The sequence below is a fragment of the Poromitra crassiceps genome (genome assembly GCF_964638095.1).
Source record: "Poromitra crassiceps genome assembly, chromosome: 29".
Taxonomy (NCBI): Eukaryota; Metazoa; Chordata; class Actinopteri; order Beryciformes; family Melamphaidae; genus Poromitra; species Poromitra crassiceps.
The window spans coordinates 16,036,440-16,054,684 of NC_139641.1; the positions used below are offsets into that span (position 1 = coordinate 16,036,440).

At 43.4% G+C, this 18,245-nt stretch overlaps 1 protein-coding gene across 2 annotated transcripts in view; it reads left to right on the forward strand.

Annotated features, from left to right (window-relative positions):
• Positions 1 to 18,245, forward strand: part of ptprub (protein tyrosine phosphatase receptor type Ub) — a 372,529-nt gene that overhangs the window by 202,968 nt on the left and 151,316 nt on the right. For both annotated transcript variants that reach the window (XM_083662513.1, XM_083662512.1), the window contains exon 4: positions 11,127 to 11,208. In XM_083662513.1, coding sequence (XP_083518639.1) covers positions 11,127 to 11,208 — 82 coding nt within the window. The remainder of the gene's footprint in view (positions 1 to 11,126; positions 11,209 to 18,245) is intronic.

Below are 18,245 nucleotides of genomic sequence, written 5' to 3' on the forward strand. Positions count from 1 at the left end.
TGGGTTTAGATACAATACTGCGTGGGTTTAGATACAATACTGCGTGGGTTTAGATACAATACTGCGTGGGTTTAGATACAATACTGCGTGGGTTTAGATACAATACTGCGTGGGTTTAGATACAATACTGCGTGGGTTTAGATACAATACTGCGTGGGTTTAGATACAATACTGCGTGGGTTTAGATACAATACTGCGTGGGTTTAGATACAATAATGCGTGGGTTTAGATAGAATACTGCGTGGGTTTAGATACAATACTGCGTGGGTTTAGATACAATACTGCGTGGGTTTAGATACAATAATGCGTGGGTTTAGATAGAATACTGCGTGGGTTTAGTTTTCCCTTTACATTAATGTCACACAGCGGTGACGATGACGAGCAGCACTGACCGACTTCCTCCTGTCACACTTTTTAAATTAGGATGTAAACTTGGACGAACGGAGGGGAAAATCGAAGGGAGTGAGATCACCTTGAGAGATCAGGATCAGAGAAGTCTCGTGTGTCTGACGTGCAGACCCCATATTTCCCTTCGCGATAACTGGGGAACCTTGTTATCAAATATTAAAGATGGTATCAGGCCCCTCCAAGACTGCCAATCAGACCTGGAGATACGCTTCTTCCTGTGGTCTCCTTTTGCTCTCTCTCTCTCTCTCTCTCTCTCTCTCTGTCTCTCTCTCTCTCTCTCTCTCTCTCTGTCTCTCTCTCTGTCTCTCTCTCTGTCTCTCTCTCTCTCTCTCTCTCTCTCTCTCTCTCTCTCTCTGATTCTCTTCTTCTTAGCTTTCCTCTCCTCCTTCCTGTCTCTTGCACTACTCGTGTTTCCCTCTTTTTCCACATGTTGTTATCCCTTATATTCTTTATCCTCTATTTCGCCATCATCCCGGCTTTCTGGGCTTTAGTGGTGGGGACACGGCGGAGCCTTACTTCTTGCAGAAAAAGGAAAGGTTGTAGAATAGATGCAGGTACATAACAGTAACTTGACACTCTGAAAAAATAAAAATCCAGATAGATTTTTTTTTCTCATATTTTCTCCCCAGTGGTACTTGGCCGATTCCCCCCTGCTGTCCCAGTCGTTGCTCCACACACCCTCTGTCGGTCTGGGGGGGGCAGAGCCGTAGCCGAGCGCATGCTTCCTCCAATACATGTGCAGTTGCCAGCTGCTTCTTTTCACCTGACAGCGAGGAGTTTCACCCGCAGGATTTAGCACCCCCCACCCCCCAAACAGGCGCCCCGACAACAAGAGCACTAAAGGCCATGTTCAGACTAGGAGGCCAAATCTGATTTGTGAACTTTAGTGACCTATTAATGACTTTATCCAGATTGGTTTTATGAGTCTGGACGCTCCAAGTCTGATTTGTGTCACTTGTCCCAAACCACATATGGAGGTAGTTTCCAATCTGCTTTCGACTGATGTGACTTGAGTGCGGACGCGCAGATCCACCAAATCTGATTTGAACTTCACTCGCAACTCGTCATCAAATGCTTCTGCGCAGGAAAACCACGTCGCCAACGTACGTATTTACTGACGCCCACGTCGTTACCATAGCAACCCATGCAGATAGGCTGTTTAGGTCTGGACATACAGATCCGACTTGAGAATCAGATTTGTGGCAGTGCGGACACACTCCGAAATCAGATTTGGGAAACCATGTAAGATAATGATGATTAATGACTTTATCAGCAAATCCGATTTGCCTGTAATGTGAACGTGCACTTAGTAGTGCAGCGACCAGGACTCCAGGACCCCACCGGCTTCCCGTCCACACAGACACGACCAATTGTGTCTGTAGAAACATCTGAACAAATTCAGTTGACACTTTCATCCCGACGCCGTTTGGTTTTTGTCTCCTTCACCAGGCCGCTCCTCCATGCGCCCAGCCCCCCAAGCATTGGTGTGGTATTACTCTCTCCATAACTTGTTTCTTTGAAAAGTTACCGAGTGAGAGATGCATCAAAGGTTTTGGAAATATGAATACTCGTCAGAATACTTATGTTTCAGCTTTGTCTGATCATCTCTCTGGTTTCTCCCCACCACATCCCGCTGAGAGACCTCCGAGCCGAGCCCGTGGCTACGAAAGAGCCTTTTATGATGTCGAGAGCAATTTGAAATTCCTCACGCAGCCCGGCGACTATTCTCAGACACCCATTTCTATCCCTTTGGCATTTTTTCCACCTAGGCAGATATACTTTTATCACGTGACCTTTTTGTCTGTGAATGTTTTAGGAGCTATCATCTTTCCCTGACGGTGTCTCTAATGGTGAGTGCGATCTCCTGACGAGAGTGGAAGAGAGGTACTGTAGATAAATTGTCTCTTGATTTGTCTACATTACAACCGCTTCTAAAAGCCAACATTACCGAGCAATCTAATATGTTCTCGTAATGTGCATTTTATTTCCGTCATAAATCATCGTGAGGCCGCTCTTTGATTTTTTTCTACAAAGAATGATCCTTGCGTTTTTTTTTCTCTCGTCTTCTTCTGAAAGTAAAGTAACCGCTCGTTAGAAGAAACTCGCAGGCGTACGGAAAGTTTAATTGGCGAAAGTGGCTTTCAATAAAAATCTGGGAAGGTTGTTTATTGAAACAAATGGTCCGGACGTCTCCCTCTTAATAACCTTCTCTCCTAAATGGCTGAGACAACTGAGGATTAACCATGCAATCCATCTCTTATTGAGTGCTTTAGCTCAGCAGAGTAATAGTGCCTTCAGTTTAGACTTTCAAGGTATTTTTTTTTTGTCGTCTTTGTCTACCATTACGCCTAATCATTTTTTGTCGTCTTTGTCTACCATTACGCCTAATCAGTGTTTGTTGCCTAATTCTGACATTAGTCTAATGGCATGGCGGCGTGCCCCTAGCTAAGCACACTGCTAACTCAGGTCTGGATGTTGAAGACTAATTCACGTGTCTGATGCATTTTGGTATAAGCGCAGGTTGGAAGCCAGGGAGAAAGAGAAACAGTGATCCAGTGATAGGAAGTGAACGTGGGCAGGCTTTTAACTAAATAGACCTCCTGGAAAAAAGAAGGAGCTGGAATTAGAAATGATGAAAACGGCTAAATAGTAGGGTCATCTGTGGCACTTCCGTGACCGTGGAGAGCGAAGGTCCGTTTCTCAATGGATTTGTCATCTAGGAGGGTTAATAAACAAATTTAGCCGGGGTGTATTTTTAAAAAAGGCGGGGAAAATATTTGAGAGACCAAAATCCAAAATGGCTGCTGTGGAAATTAACTTTTTAATGCTTTGACCTACAATGATGCACAATACATGGTTTCAGAGCTTATTCTGGTCAAGGAATACATATTTGGTGTTTATATAATGATTTGTCCTATTTTTGACCTTCAAATCCAAGATGGCTGCCAATTTTGAGGCAGTTTTTTCAAAATCGTCATAGAGCCTTCATATTAGGCTTGAATGACAGGTCTTCTCATGATGAGTTGAATAATATACAGTATAAGTACACAGAAGTCATCTCTGAGGTCAATAAAGTCAATGTTTGTGTGTAAACAACAGTTGCTGATTTGCGGTTTCCCATTAAATAGGGTAGGCTACTGAGAATATGGTGTCCAGTTCATCCTATCACATTTTCATAATGAACCAAAAACAATTTTGCACTATAGCCTAACATAAAATAGTATTCTGTATGCAAAGCTAGCAAGGTTAGTTGCTTGAGCTGAATTTAAAGGTCAACTCAAAACCAGGGCCGTAACCAGGGTTCCGAAATAGGGGAAATCCAGGGTTTTTCCCCCCCTTTTTTAGCCATATTTAGAGTAATATATCATTTTAAATCAACATTAGGATTATACTGTTGTGATGTCATTATTCAGTATATTCTCTTTCATGTCACCACCTGCTCAGCTCTCCTGTCAACATAATTGTAACTAACAAACACAAACTGTTTTAGCCAAATTCATATCAAAATGACACCTACAAACACAGGTACACAACCCAAGCCGTACACAACACACAAAGTCATCATCGATAATAAAAAAAACATACAGAGGGACATTTATTTATTCCTGATAGGAACGATTGAAAAATAAAATAAAATATATTATGTTGTTTTTAACTTTACACCACCTCTTTTTGTTACTTATTGGGTCATGAAACTGAAACCATGCATATAGCCACCTGCATACCTGACTTCGGGAGATTGGCAATTGGCATCATGCATGATTAGCCAGTAGCATCCCAACGTGTCACACAGGTAACATTACTTAAGAGACAGACTAGACACTTACTTTCTTGGTTGTTGCTAAAAAAATCTGTCAGTGTCACTCACTGTCTGTCGTTCACTCGCTCACTGTCTCGCAGCTCGCTCACCTTCAATTATCTCACCAGGCAGACAGACAGTCATCACTCACCACCATGCTGCTGCTCTCTCGGAATCAAGTTACCGCGGACGCGGCGTCAGATGACTTCCTGCCTGACCTGCCTTTCATTTCAAAATAAAAGCGATCCCGTGTTTTTCATGCTTTTTCATGCAGATTGTTTTATTTTTTTACAATCTTCGTTCTCAGGACACTCTACAATTTTCTGTTCCCAAAGTCCGAACTGAATTGGGGAAGAAAGCTTTTAGGTTCTCTGCACCCACCGCATGGAACAGTCTGCAGTCTGATCTTAAACTTAATAGCTTAGTAACCTTAAATGGTTTTAAGGCTATGGTAAAATCTCTTGAGAACAGGCTGTCTGTATGCAAGTGTTTTATTTGATCATTTTAATGTTTTTCAATTGTATGTGTTTATGTGTTTGTTTGTTGTAACTTTGTGTTGCTGCTGTTTCTTGGCCAGGTCTCTCTTGTAAAAGAGATCTTTGATCTCAATGGGACAAACCTGGTTAAATAAAGGCTAAAAAAAAAAAAAAAAAAATCTCTGAAATATTAGGGGAGGTCCGGACCTCCCCGTCCTCATAGCTAGTTACGGCCATGCTCAAAACAAACAATGAAATTAACTTTGAAATTAAAACTGAATCCTAGGCTACTAAATTTCATCAGCACACAGTAAAGGAAACTTGTCTTTGAACTCAGCTGACTGTCTAGTCCTAATCCCTGTTGTGCAATGTCCCTTTTCAGTGAAGTTTTAGTTTTTGTTAAGAGTATGGACTTTTAATCTTGACCTTGTTGGTAGGCAACGGCCCTTTTTCAGTCAAGCATTTTCAGATTAGCTCAGTCAGTCTGTGAAGCAGTCAGTGTCAGCACTTGCGCGAGCTCGCTTTTTCTCTAACTAATGTTAACATTACACACTTTAAGACACTTTGTTTGAGGATATCAACGTTATTCACTAGTCTAAAGATAGTTCTACCATCAAGAACATATAAAACAAAAGCAAAAACAATTTTTATTTGCAGAAGTCATCATTGATATTTGGTGTTAGCTAACGTTAGGTAACGTTATTACACAAGTTAACGTTATTAGGCAACTGTTGTTTACACACAAACATTGACTTTAATGACCTCAGAGATTACTTCTGTGTACTTATACTGTATATTATTCAACTCATCATGAGAAGACCTGTCATTCAAGCCTAATATGAAGGCTCTATGACGATTTTGAAAAAACTGCCTTTTAGAGCTCAAAATTGGCAGCCATCTTGGATTTGAAGGTAAAAAATAAGTCAAATCATTATATAAACACCAAATATGTATTCCTTGACCAGAATAAGCTCTGAAACCATGTATTGTGCATCATTGTAGGTCAAACCATTAAAAAGTTAATTTCCACGGCAGACATTTTGGATTTTGGTCTCTCAAATATTTTCCCCGCCTTTTTTAAAAATACACCCCGGCTAAATTTGTTTATTAACCCTCCTAGATGACAAATCCATTGAGAAACGGACCTTCGCTCTCCACGGTCACGGAAGTGCCACAGATGACCCTACTAAAATGTTAATGTAATCATGCTCCTCTAAAACGCTAAAAACGCTGTGGCATCTTCCAGCTCAGGTTCCAGCAGCGTCTGGGAAGGAAACAGGAGAATTGACTCTGGCAACGAGGAGATTAGCCTTGGTGTTGGTCCCAGAACCAGAGGAGAGCAGCTATAGACAGAGCAGGATCACTCTCCAGCTCCAGAACCAGAGGAGAGCAGCTATAGACAGAGCAGGGTCACTCTCCAGCTCCAGAACCAGAGGAGAGCAGCCAGCTATAGACAGAGCAGGTTCACACTCCAGCTCCAGAACCAGAGGAGAGCAGCTATAGACAGAGCAGGGTCACTCTTCAGCTCCAGAACCAGAGGAGAGCAGCTATAGACAGAGCAGGGTCACTCTTCAGCTCCAGAACCAGAGGAGAGCAGCTATAGACAGAGCAGGGTCACTCTTCAGCTCCAGAACCAGAGGAGAGCAGCTATAGACAGAGCAGGGTCACTCTTCAGCTCCAGAACCAGAGGAGAGCAGCTATAGACAGAGCAGGGTCACTCTCCAGCTCCAGAACCAGAGGAGAGCAGCTATAGACAGAGCAGGGTCACTCTTCAGCTCCAGAACCAGAGGAGAGCAGCTATAGACAGAGCAGGGTCACTCTCCAGCTCCAGAACCAGAGGAGAGCAGCCAGCTATAGACAGAGCAGGGTCACTCTCCAGCTCCAGAACCAGAGGAGAGCAGCCAGCTATAGACAGAGCAGGTTCACTCTCCAGCTCCAGAACCAGATGAGAGCAGCCAGCTATAGACAGAGCAGGTTCACTCTCCAGCTCCAGAACCAGAGGAGAGCAGCTATAGACAGAGCAGGATCACTCTCCAGCTCCAGAACCAGAGGAGAGCAGCTATAGACAGAGCAGGGTCACTCTTCAGCTCCAGAACCAGAGGAGAGCAGCTATAGACAGAGCAGGGTCACTCTTCAGCTCCAGAACCAGAGGAGAGCAGCTATAGACAGAGCAGGGTCACTCTCCAGCTCCAGAACCAGAGGAGAGCAGCTATAGACAGAGCAGGATCACTCTCCAGCTCCAGAACCAGAGGAGAGCAGCTATAGACAGAGCAGGGTCACTCTCCAGCTCCAGAACCAGAGGAGAGCAGCTATAGACAGAGCAGGGTCACTCTTCAGCTCCAGAACCAGAGGAGAGCAGCCAGCTATAGACAGAGCAGGGTCACTCTCCAGCTCCAGAACCAGAGGAGAGCAGCTATAGACAGAGCAGGGTCACTCTCCAGCTCCAGAACCAGAGGAGAGCAGCCAGCTATACAGAGCAGGGTCACTCTCCAGCTCCAGAACCAGAGGAGAGCAGCTATAGACAGAGCAGGGTCACTCTGCAGCTCCAGAACCAGAGGAGAGCAGCTATATACAGAGCAGGGTCACTCTCCAGCTCCAGAACCAGAGGAGAGCAGCTATAGACAGAGCAGGGTCACTCTTCAGCTCCAGAACCAGAGGAGAGCAGCTATAGACAGAGCAGGGTCACTCTCCAGCTTCAGAACCAGAGGAGAGCAGCTATAGACAGAGCAGGGTCACTCTCCAGCTCCAGAACCAGAGGAGAGCAGCCAGCTATAGACAGAGCAGGGCCACTCTTCAGCTCCAGAACCAGAGGAGAGCAGCTATAGACAGAGCAGGGCCACTCTTCAGCTCCAGAACCAGAGGAGAGCAGCTATAGACAGAGCAGGGCCACTCTTCAGCTCCAGAACCAGAGGAGAGCAGCTATAGACAGAGCAGGATCACTCTTCAGCTCCAGAACCAGAGGAGAGCAGCTATAGAAAGAGCAGGGTCACTCTTCAGCTCCAGAACCAGAGGAGAGCAGCTATAGACAGAGCAGGGTTACTCTCCAGCTCCAGAACCAGAGGAGAGCAGCTATAGACAGAGCAGGTTCACTCTCCAGCAGTTTTGGGGGTAACTCATTACAAAAGTAACTTATTACATGTAATATATTACTTTTAGCAGTAACTCAGTAATATAACTTATTACTTATAGGATTTCAGTAATATCATACCAGTTACTTTGTCAAGTAACTCAAGTTACAAATTGAGTTAAATTTGATTAAATCAAAGCACATATTTAAAAAAAGATACAATAATTTCCTAATCAAATTGTGTGTTTTTATGCAAATAACCACTATAGACGACAACAACAAAGGAAAAGAATAACATTTAGAATTTTGGATTGTTTACACTGACTTCAAGGCGGTTGAAATAATTTTTCCGGGATGGTTCCGGGGCGGCGATGTCAGTCTGTTGCTGCTGTTGTTTTGGTGAAAGTAATGCAAAAGTAGTGTAATAAGTAACGAGTTACTCTACACAGACAGTAATATTGTAAAGTAACTTATTACTTTCAAATGAAAGTAACTAGTAATATGTAGTACATTACATTTTGAAAGTAACTTGCCCAACACTGCTCTCCAGCCAGGACGTTCCTTTTCCTCTGCCTTCCTGGCTGTCTGCCTAGCTGACCCCAATCTTCTCCCCTCACCATCCAGCTCTGTGTGTGTGGGGTTCCTCTGGGGTCATGGTTCATGGGGTCATGCGTGGGCTGGGGTGTGTTGTTGTTGTCACACCAATTGTCACTGCAATCACACCTCTCCCCTCCAAAGGTCCAGCAGGGAGGTGGACTATCTCACAGTCCTGCTGACTGTGGAAGGCTGGGATTCGGGGGCGGAGGTCCTGGAGATGTTTGTTGTCGTGCCTCTTAAATGAGGTGTGCAAAACCCACAAGCAGATTGTGCTCTCGGAGATAATCTGTGTGTCGTGGCTGCGCGGGGAACAAAACAGATTGGGTACAAGCCAGGGCACTCTATACCCCCAGCTCCATGTAATATTATGATCTGATATGACTTTGTGGAAGACGATCATCTCCAATCTGTATGACCTTCAGGCTTCACACCGCAGAATAAGGTGGTTGCGTTTATACACACATTACAATATCAGACACGCATCAAACGAGGACTTGAAGCGACTTTGTGGTGCGCGGCGGCCTCAGTAAAACATCAAGAGGCGGACGATAGGGACCATCTTGTAATCATTTGGCCGGAGGATTATTAGAAGCAATAACTCAAAAGCTGCCCTTCGATCAAACCAAACGTGCGAGATGGGAGATGGGAGACCGTCCTTGGCGGCTGGGAAAACAAACATCACCTCGCCTCTCGTCTCATAACTCTCCGGCTATTACTGGTGGATGGTGATTTGATATTGATTAGGTTTCATGACCAGCCACCTTATTGTTCCACAGGATGCGATGGAGCTCTGTCCTCCCTGGAGTCCCATGACCTCCTCCTCGCACCAGGCTGTGTTATCTGCAGTGATGGCCTGGCTGGCAGCAGACGTCTGAATGGGGGCTCGTGACTCTCTCAGACAACACATTGCACTTCCCCGATAAAGCCGTTATTTGTCAAGGCCCCTATGGACCGCAGGCAGAACGTATCCATCTCTCTATTTTTATGCTTCTCTACGTGTCCCCTTATTTTCTCTCTTTGTGTCGCTGCTAGCTGCTCTGGTTTTGGGTCAGCAGATGTGCAACAACGATGTGGAGATTATCTCCTTTGTAATTAATGCATCTACTAAAGGGGAGAAACAAGAGCACCTCCTCCCACCTCCTCCTACCTCCTCCTACCTCCTCCTACCTCCTCCCACCTCCTCCTACCTCCTCCTACCTCCTCCCACCTCCCCCTACCTCCTCCTACCTCCTCCCACCTCCTCCTACCTCCTCCCACCTCCTCCCTCCTCCTACCTCCTCCCACCTCCTCCTACCTCCTCCTACCTCCTCCCACCTCCTCCTACCTCCTCCTACCTCCTCCCACCTCCTCCTACCTCCTCCTACCTCCTCCCACCTCCTCCTACCTCCTCCCACCTCCTCCCACCTCCTCCTACCTCCTCCCACCTCCTCCCACCTCCTCCTACCTCCTCCCACCTCCTCCTAAACTCAACTGAGTCACCAAAACTAGAACTCATATCTAATTTAATGCCTGTCTAACTGGGACTGTAAATTCATGTAAATTCCCTGCACATTTAATGCCTATTTAACTTAGCCTGTAAATTTCATGTACATTCAATGTAAACTCTTATTTAACTCCGACTGTAAATTCATGTAAATCCACTGCCTATTTAACGTCAATTTAACTCAGTCTGTAAATCTCATGTAAATCCAACGTAAATTCATATTTATCATCCACAGAACACTTCACCACTCATGTACATATTGTATATATTTACTGGATTTGATTGCACTTGCAACTTTGCGATTGCCATTAGTTATCTTCCTACTTCTTATCTCTGTATATTGATGTGACCGCTACGCTGCATACATACACTAAGACAAATTCCTCCTATGTGACTCGCATACTGTGGCAATAAAAGTGATTCTGATTCTGATTCTGATTCTGATTCTGATTCTGATGTGCAACGATGTAGATTATCTCCTTTGTAATTAATGCAGCTACTAAAGGGGAGAAACAAGAGCAACATAATTCACAAAGCCAGTTCTTTTGAAATTTGCCGGTCTATTTAAATTTTCAGAGCATTGAGGGTTGGGGAGAAGTGTCTGCTTTAGCTGTTGTCAGAAGAGTCATGCCCATTGTAACTGAGGGGACAATTGCCCCCTCAGATTTTTGAGAGGCAAAAAATATATATATATATATATTTTTTAAATAAACATAGGCTATAATATTATAGGCTGTGTGTGGTAGTTGAAACATAGTTTCAAGTTGACGTTTATTTATGTTTGTAGTTAAAACAAAAACATAAATACTGTATAGGCTACATACAGTACAACACAAAAGGCTGTTATTTACCCTTTGTCGCCACCTGGTGAGTAAATATATATAACTAAAACCATTAAAATTGACAACCGGTCCGTGACTTTTTTCCATGTATCTATCTTGGCACAAAAAAGGTTGGGAACCGCTGCTCTAGAGGACACTAGATGAGACTAACGGAAGAGAAAAGATTTCTACCTTCTGAAAAGGCAATACCAGCCAAAATAAACATTGTGTTACATTGCTTTGAAACGTGTGGTCTCCCTTTTTTTGTCAAGTCCATTGAGCCTGGGCAGTGGCAATGTGCTTAGTCTGGTGATTATGGATCTTTCCAGGAGGCTGAGAGCAGTTTGGAAAATAGCCTTATGGTTACACCTGCTCAGTCTGTTCATTTAAAATTAGATATTCCTCTAAATCTGGCTTCCAACCCCCTCTTACACCTCTCTTCATAATCTATTCACATTTCATTTCACTTGTGCAGGTCCTGATCGAGGCAACCGTGTCCAGGGAGCGGCGAGGCTACATCGCCATAGATGACATCATGCTGCTCAACTATCCCTGCTGTAAGTATGACATCATCATGCTCAACGATCCCTGCTGTTAAGTATGACATCATGCTGCTTAACGATCCCTGCTGTAAAGTATGACATCATGCTGCTCAACCATCCCTGCTGTAAGTGCCACTTCTGAGCTGAGGTGCTGTTAGAACAAAGAGGTGCTGGAGGAAAAGTGTTGTGGTTGAGAAAAGGAGTTATATTTAAAAGTAGCATGAAATAGGATGAGCAAAAGACAAATTAATGGCTGATTCACTCCTACGTTGGCAGTGTAGGTGTGCTGTGTGAACCGCCACTCAAAACACTTGTTTGGAGAGATGCCATCATAGAGGACCAACGTTTCAATTTTCTGCACTCCTTTTCTTAGACGCCTGCATTGTGTTTTTGGTTATTTGCGTGTGTATTAGGGCTGTGAATCTTCACTGGCCTCACGATTCCATTCGATTACGATTCAGAGGGCTACGATTCGATTCGATTACGATTATCGATGCATCTCGATGCATCTTCAATCGATGCATCACTTTTTTTCCCCAATACATGATTTATTTTTTCTCACTTTCTTTTTTCTCGCTGTGTGGCTACTTTTAAAATAAAAGTGCATTTGGAATTGCATTGTATTATGATCCATAATTAAAATAAACAACTGCATGTACTTCCATTATATTTGATTTGATTATAAAAAATAATAATTTTATAATCAATTTTTGACATTTGTGAATCCATGCAGAATCGTGCACGTCCGCATCGCGATGCATCTTATAATCGATTATTTTTGACACCCCTAACGTGTATAGCCTCATTTCCAAGTGCACAATGTATACTATACTATACCACCATCCAATAACTATGAATTAAGAACTATTTTATATCTTTAATTTATATTGATTTATAATATATAATATAAAGGGTTCTTCAAAGGTTCTTTTTGGAATGGTTCTTCTATGACATCACTCCTTTTTTTATGGATTTCTCTCTGAGGACTCTTGCACTCCTCTATCATACACACATACATGAATAGGATTCATTCATTCATTCATTCATGAATAGGATTCATGCCTCTAAGAAAATGCTTTCTCTTCATAGCGAACCTGTAACCTGACGCTGCCAGATGGTTTGTTTTCACAAAACTGTCTGGGAAACGAGTCGCTCGGGGAAACCGTTTCAAAGGGGCAGGCACTTCGAATTTTCGAATAATAGTTTTTATTATCAAGATCGACTTTTATTATTGAAAGTCGAAAATTGTTTTTTTATTGTTATTGAAGAAAAGCTGATATTCTGTCTACTGTTCCCCCGAGCCATCTCGGCGCTACGCTAATGCTAATGTTGCTAACGGCTAACGTAGGTCTGGCTGCCTAATGACAGTAAGAGTGCCAAAGTCACCCCCTCTTCCCTGTCCATGGGATTTCATCCGCCATTCATTTTTCCATAGACCTTGCGTAGAATGCTTATAAAAAATGTTTTACTTGGTCAAACCAAGCGATTCAACTATACTTAGAATCAGGGGAGACCATGTCAAATTTGACTCACAAATTATTATTTTTTTGGGGGGTGGACGAATTTCAACGAAAAATCGACTTTGGCCAAGCGAATTTCAACTCGTGTTTTTAAACGAAGTAGCTGGGTTTCCATCCAAATGTATCGCAACTTTTAATCAAATTTTCAGAAAGTCGGCAAAAGAAAATGCTAAATAATGCACGTTTCCATCCATGCTATTTTGCGAATTATAGAGCTGTCAATCACCTGGTGTTTGAGGCTGTCTGAGCTGCTGATCAGCTGCTAGACCCGATATACAGCTCTGTTAAACACATCTAACGTTATTCATTTAAAGTTTCTTGATAATCTACAAGTAGACAAAGGTACCATAACGCCATTTCTGGATTACCAGGTGCGACTCGGCAAGCATAACGTTATAATCCACGGAGCAGATAGTAAGTGAATACAATTTCATTCAATTCTAGAAGTGAGTCGCCTTAAAGTTAATATCCCAGTCTTCTTCTGTTTACCACGGCGGGTATTGTGCTGCGTATTTACCTATATTTACCGTGTGTAGCCCTATTGTGTGGAGGCTACACAACATGTCATGTTTTGCAGTGATCAAGGCAAACTGTGGTTTTTGAATGGAGAGACAACGGAATATCGCTTCATCCGTTTCCACCGCACGTTTCGCGTTTTCCTTTTATCGATACACCCGACTTTTCCACCTCCCTCAAGCGTGAAAACCTTTTTGCAATATTTGGAGGTTTTTGCGAATTAGGCTCAGTTTTTTTATGAGCAAATTTAAATTTCGCATAAAAACAGGTGGATGGAAACCTGACTAGTCTCTCAGCGTCACTTAGGCCATGTTCACACTAGGAGGCCAAATCTGATTTGTGAACTTTAGTGACCTATTAATGACTTTATCCAGATTGGTTTTATGAGTCTGGACGCTCCAAGTCTGATTTGTGTCACTTGTCCCAAACCACATATGGACGTAGTTTCCAATCTGCTTTCGACTGATGTGACTTCAGTGCGGACGCGCAGATCCACCAAATCTGATTTGAACGTCACTCGCAACTCATCATCAAATGCTTCTGCGCAGGAAAACCACGTCACCAACGTACGTATTTACTGACGCCCACGTCGTTACCATAGCAACCCATGCAGATAGGCTGTTTATGGTCTGGACACACAGATCCGACTTGAGAATCAGATTTGTGGCAGTGCGGACACGCTCCCAAATCAGATTTGGGAAACCAATCAAGATAATGATGATTAATGACTTTATCAGCAAATCAGATTTGCCTGTAATGTGAACATGGCCTTACACACTCCCTCTGCTCAGCACAAGGGCTCTGTCAGCTCACAGCGAATTTAACCACACCCATTGTCCACACGGCTGTGGAGTGACTTATATAACTGACACAGGCTTGAAGGATATATTTTTTCCCCCTCCCAGTGATTTATATTTATATATTCCTCGTTGTTACAGTATCACGAAGGAGACAGCCGAGCGTTCAGGGACGACCACGTCACAGAGGACATCGCCGGCGATTTCGTTAAGCGAACGCCGGCTGTGAGGCCCGCTACTTTTTTTTTTTATATATATTTTATTTTACTTTTTCAGAACATAAAGAAAACAAAACAAGAACAGGAAAAAGAAAAGAAAAGAAAAAACATATATACATACATTCGACATTACAATGCTACAAAATGGTGCTACCAGTCATAGAAAATGTGCTTACAAAACGATAAAATAAAAAAGAAATACTGTACAAAGGATCCAAAAGTAACTCAATTACTGCTTTTAGCCTGATCGAAATAGGTCAGGAACGGCTCCCAAATAACAACAAATGTCCTTAAAGAATTTGTCCTCTGGAACCTGAGTCTCTCCATACGTATAACTGAGATCATGTCTGTCAGCCACAGCTGAAAAGAAGGTGGAGAGGAAGACTTCCATTCCTTCAGAATTAGTCTCTTGGCAACCATCATCCCCTGTGTCAGAGACTGCTGCACGGCCGTTGGGAGGAGCAGAGAGGACTCCGAGCAGCCGAGGATGGCGAGTTCCGCCTCCGGTTGGAGGGTTATTTTGTAGAGTACCAGTCAAATATTTTGGCCCAGAATCCTGATTGCGAGGCCCGCTTCTAACCGCTATACGTGCACCACCCAGTGTTCCTCCTTGAGACAACAGATGGCATCTTCTACCATGCTCCCACCGTGACCATTAAATAATTAAGACTCTTATCATCTGTGATGTGGCAGAGGGCCAGGCCCGCCTCGCTCGACAGCCAGCAGCACACGGAGGAGGAGGAGGAGGAGGAGGAGGGAGGGAGGGAGGAGGAGGAGGGGAAAATCAAAGCCAAAGTGTCACAGAAAGGGAACACGCCAAATGAGTTCCTCCTTGTGAATTCTGCTTAAACCGCACGTTGACATTTCAGTTATATCCTCCCGAGTCGTAGTCTTTGACTCTGAAAACCGGTGTTGCAGTCACATGAAATATTTATCACGCTAAAGAGTCCCGAGGATAAAGATCTGACACGTTTTTAGCTGTGTAACACTGCAATTCTTGCCAACTGTTAGGGCATGTTCTTCCACTTCCCCCCATCTCTCATTCACACTCATTTATGTGTTTGTTTATTTTTGGCTCTCAGGTATGAATTATGAATTATGAATTATGAATTCACCTTCACTCAAAGGGAACATGGCCACCTGTGGGGCACAACGAGTGATCTCCCTCTATGTACGAACAAGACAGACAAATTGTCATCTCCCCCCCTGTCGGATAGCAACACGATGTAGAGCAGCGCTAAAACACGTGACAACCGAGACCCCTAAACGTTTGCTTTCTCCGTGATGTTTCAATGTCTGCGCCGTCTGTGTCGTGCCGCTTCTTCCTGTCAATCATTATGATTGACAGCTTGGGTTATCCCGGCTCGTTTTCCTGCAGATGACAGGCTCTGCAGGGGGTCTGCTTCTCTCCGCGCTATACTTGTTAATCAAGGAGTCGGGTGAGAAGGGCGACGCCCACACATCACTGGCAGCGCCGCATAGCATGCTGGGACGCTATTAGCCCAAAATGTGGAGGGATTTAATGCTTGTTCTAAATCTGTAGCCTGTCTTCCACAGATGCAGTCCTAATTCTGTTGATCTTCTATAGACGGTTTTAACTTGACAACAATAACAACCGTCACACCTGACCTGAATATCCGGTTTACTTCCTGTATACATCGCTGAGCGCAGGCTGATATTCGGCTCATATTAAATGTTAAAGGAACACTCTGCCCATTTTCAACCAGCTTTGTATCATTAGAACATCAGTAGTATATCAGAAAACTGTAAACGGTTTGGAAGTCTGTCATTTAATTTGACAGTTATTGAGTGTTAAAGTGTGGACCAGTGACATCACTGGTCCACAATAACTCAAATTAATAACTCATTAACTCAAATCAACTCTCAATAACTGTCAAACTATTCATCTAGTTTGACAGTTATTGAGAGTTGATTTGAGTTAATGAGTTATTAATTTGAGTTAGTGTGGACCAGTGATGTCACTGGTTGTTCTAATGATACAAAGCTGGTTGAAAATGGGCAGAGTGTTCCTTTAACGTTAGTCCGTGTCTCCGACAGACACAGTAACAACGTAGCCTATTTCGGTCTTTATGTCTTGTAGTAGTTAGTAGTAGTAGTTGTTGTTGTTGTTGTTGTTGTTGTTGTTGTTGTTGTTGTTGTTGTTGTTGATAGTTGCCATAACAACCAACCACCCCTGTCAGAAAGACGTGCACACGTTGGGTAGTAGGAAGCGTTGTCTGGTCCGGAGCTAGCCTGAGAGGCTAATAAAAGCTACATGTTACAGAGTAAAGCTGACTATCAGTATGTTATTGCACGCATATATAGGCCTATCTTTACATTTAAACGTATAGCAAAAATAAACAAATAGAAATAGAAGTAGGCTAGGTCAGTGTTTTCACCTGAACAGCTGAGAAAGTGACACTGTAAATAGTTAGCACTGGGAAGCTGATACAATTCAGGTTGCGGTAATAATGCGACATTTAAGGATGCCAACCGCCATAAAACACAGAAGAAGAAGCTGAGAAAAAGGAAGTGCTGTGGGGTTGCAGCTGGTGAAAACCGTCTATAGATCGCTGGTGTTCTGATGCTGTTTGTTACTGAGGTATTTTTTATAGGAAAGGTAAAGAAAAAATTAGCATAATGCTATTTCAAATTTTCACAGAGAAAAACTATGAATGTATTATGCTCTAGGTCAGGGGTGGGCAATTCTTTTTCCTGGGGGGGGGCCACATGAGAAACCCAGATTGTTGCCGGGGGCCAAACAAATAATGTCATGCCGCAACCTCTAATTTCACCACTAGACAAATGATAGAAAACATACTATGCACTGTCTTATTCTTCAGCATGTGTTCTATTGAAAATCACTCCAAACATTAACTTGAGGTCATCTCATTTGATTTTGATTTTTTTTAGCTTCAGTAAAATGATGTGGTTTGTCTAGAGACCAGTGATTCCCAAACTGTGTGCCGCGGCCGACTAGTGGGCTGTGAAGGTACTGCAGGTGGGCTGCGAGTGGTCCGCCAACACTTCCAATTTTCGCAGACAATCAAATGGCTGTTAGCAGGGTCCTTTTTAAAGCTACAGTGGAGGTCCTGTTATGAGAAGAAACTAGAAGACCCATTGGTACCAAGCAGAATAGCTAAATAACGCTCCAAACATAGGTTAAATTTGGGCGATGGAAAACTATTTCAAAGTGGTCCCTTGACCTCTCAGCTCAATTTATCTGAATGAAAATTAGTTCAATGGGTACCCACCAGTCTCCCCTTTACAGAAGGGGGGACTTAAGGTAGCATTTTTCACAGCCTAGCATTAATAGCTTGTGGATTGATTTCTTCTGTTGTTGATCATCACATTTTGTCTCAACAAATGCGTTATGCAGCAAATACTTGCTGTAGTAGTAGTAGTAGTAGTAGTAGTAGTAGTAGAAAACTTGAATGTCCTCCAAGGAGGCAATTTGTATTACAAATTACTTGTGATGAGTCAGGGGGGAGAAAATGTTGACAATCTGCTTTTGGGTATTTTGCCTAAATGTTTTTGTATGTGGATGGATTATTAATTTTCCTTATGCCCCAGTTCACATGCTCTGTTAAATACATAAAAAATATATAATATAAAAAAACATATAGGGAAATGCATCATCTTAGTCTCGTGTGTTGATCAGAGTTGTGATTAGATTTTCAGATTTCAAAGTGGGCCGCGACATTGTTAAGTTCAGGAACCCCTGCTCTAGACCTCCTGGTCCAGGCAGAACCATATGAGGGCCTGTTCTGGCCCCCAGGCCGGATAATGTCCAGGTCTGCTCTAGGTGAATGTCAGTGATATCCAGTTAATAATGGACAAAGATTAGACCATTGGAATCAGGCGCGGACTGCACGTCGGGCCGATGCCCGGTGGCCTAGCGTGCAAAAAAACCAAAACAATGGTGTGTGTGTGTGTGCCCGCAGTCAGGCCACTCACTGAACAGCAGGCCAGGCGCCGCCTACTGGTTTACTAGTGGTTTT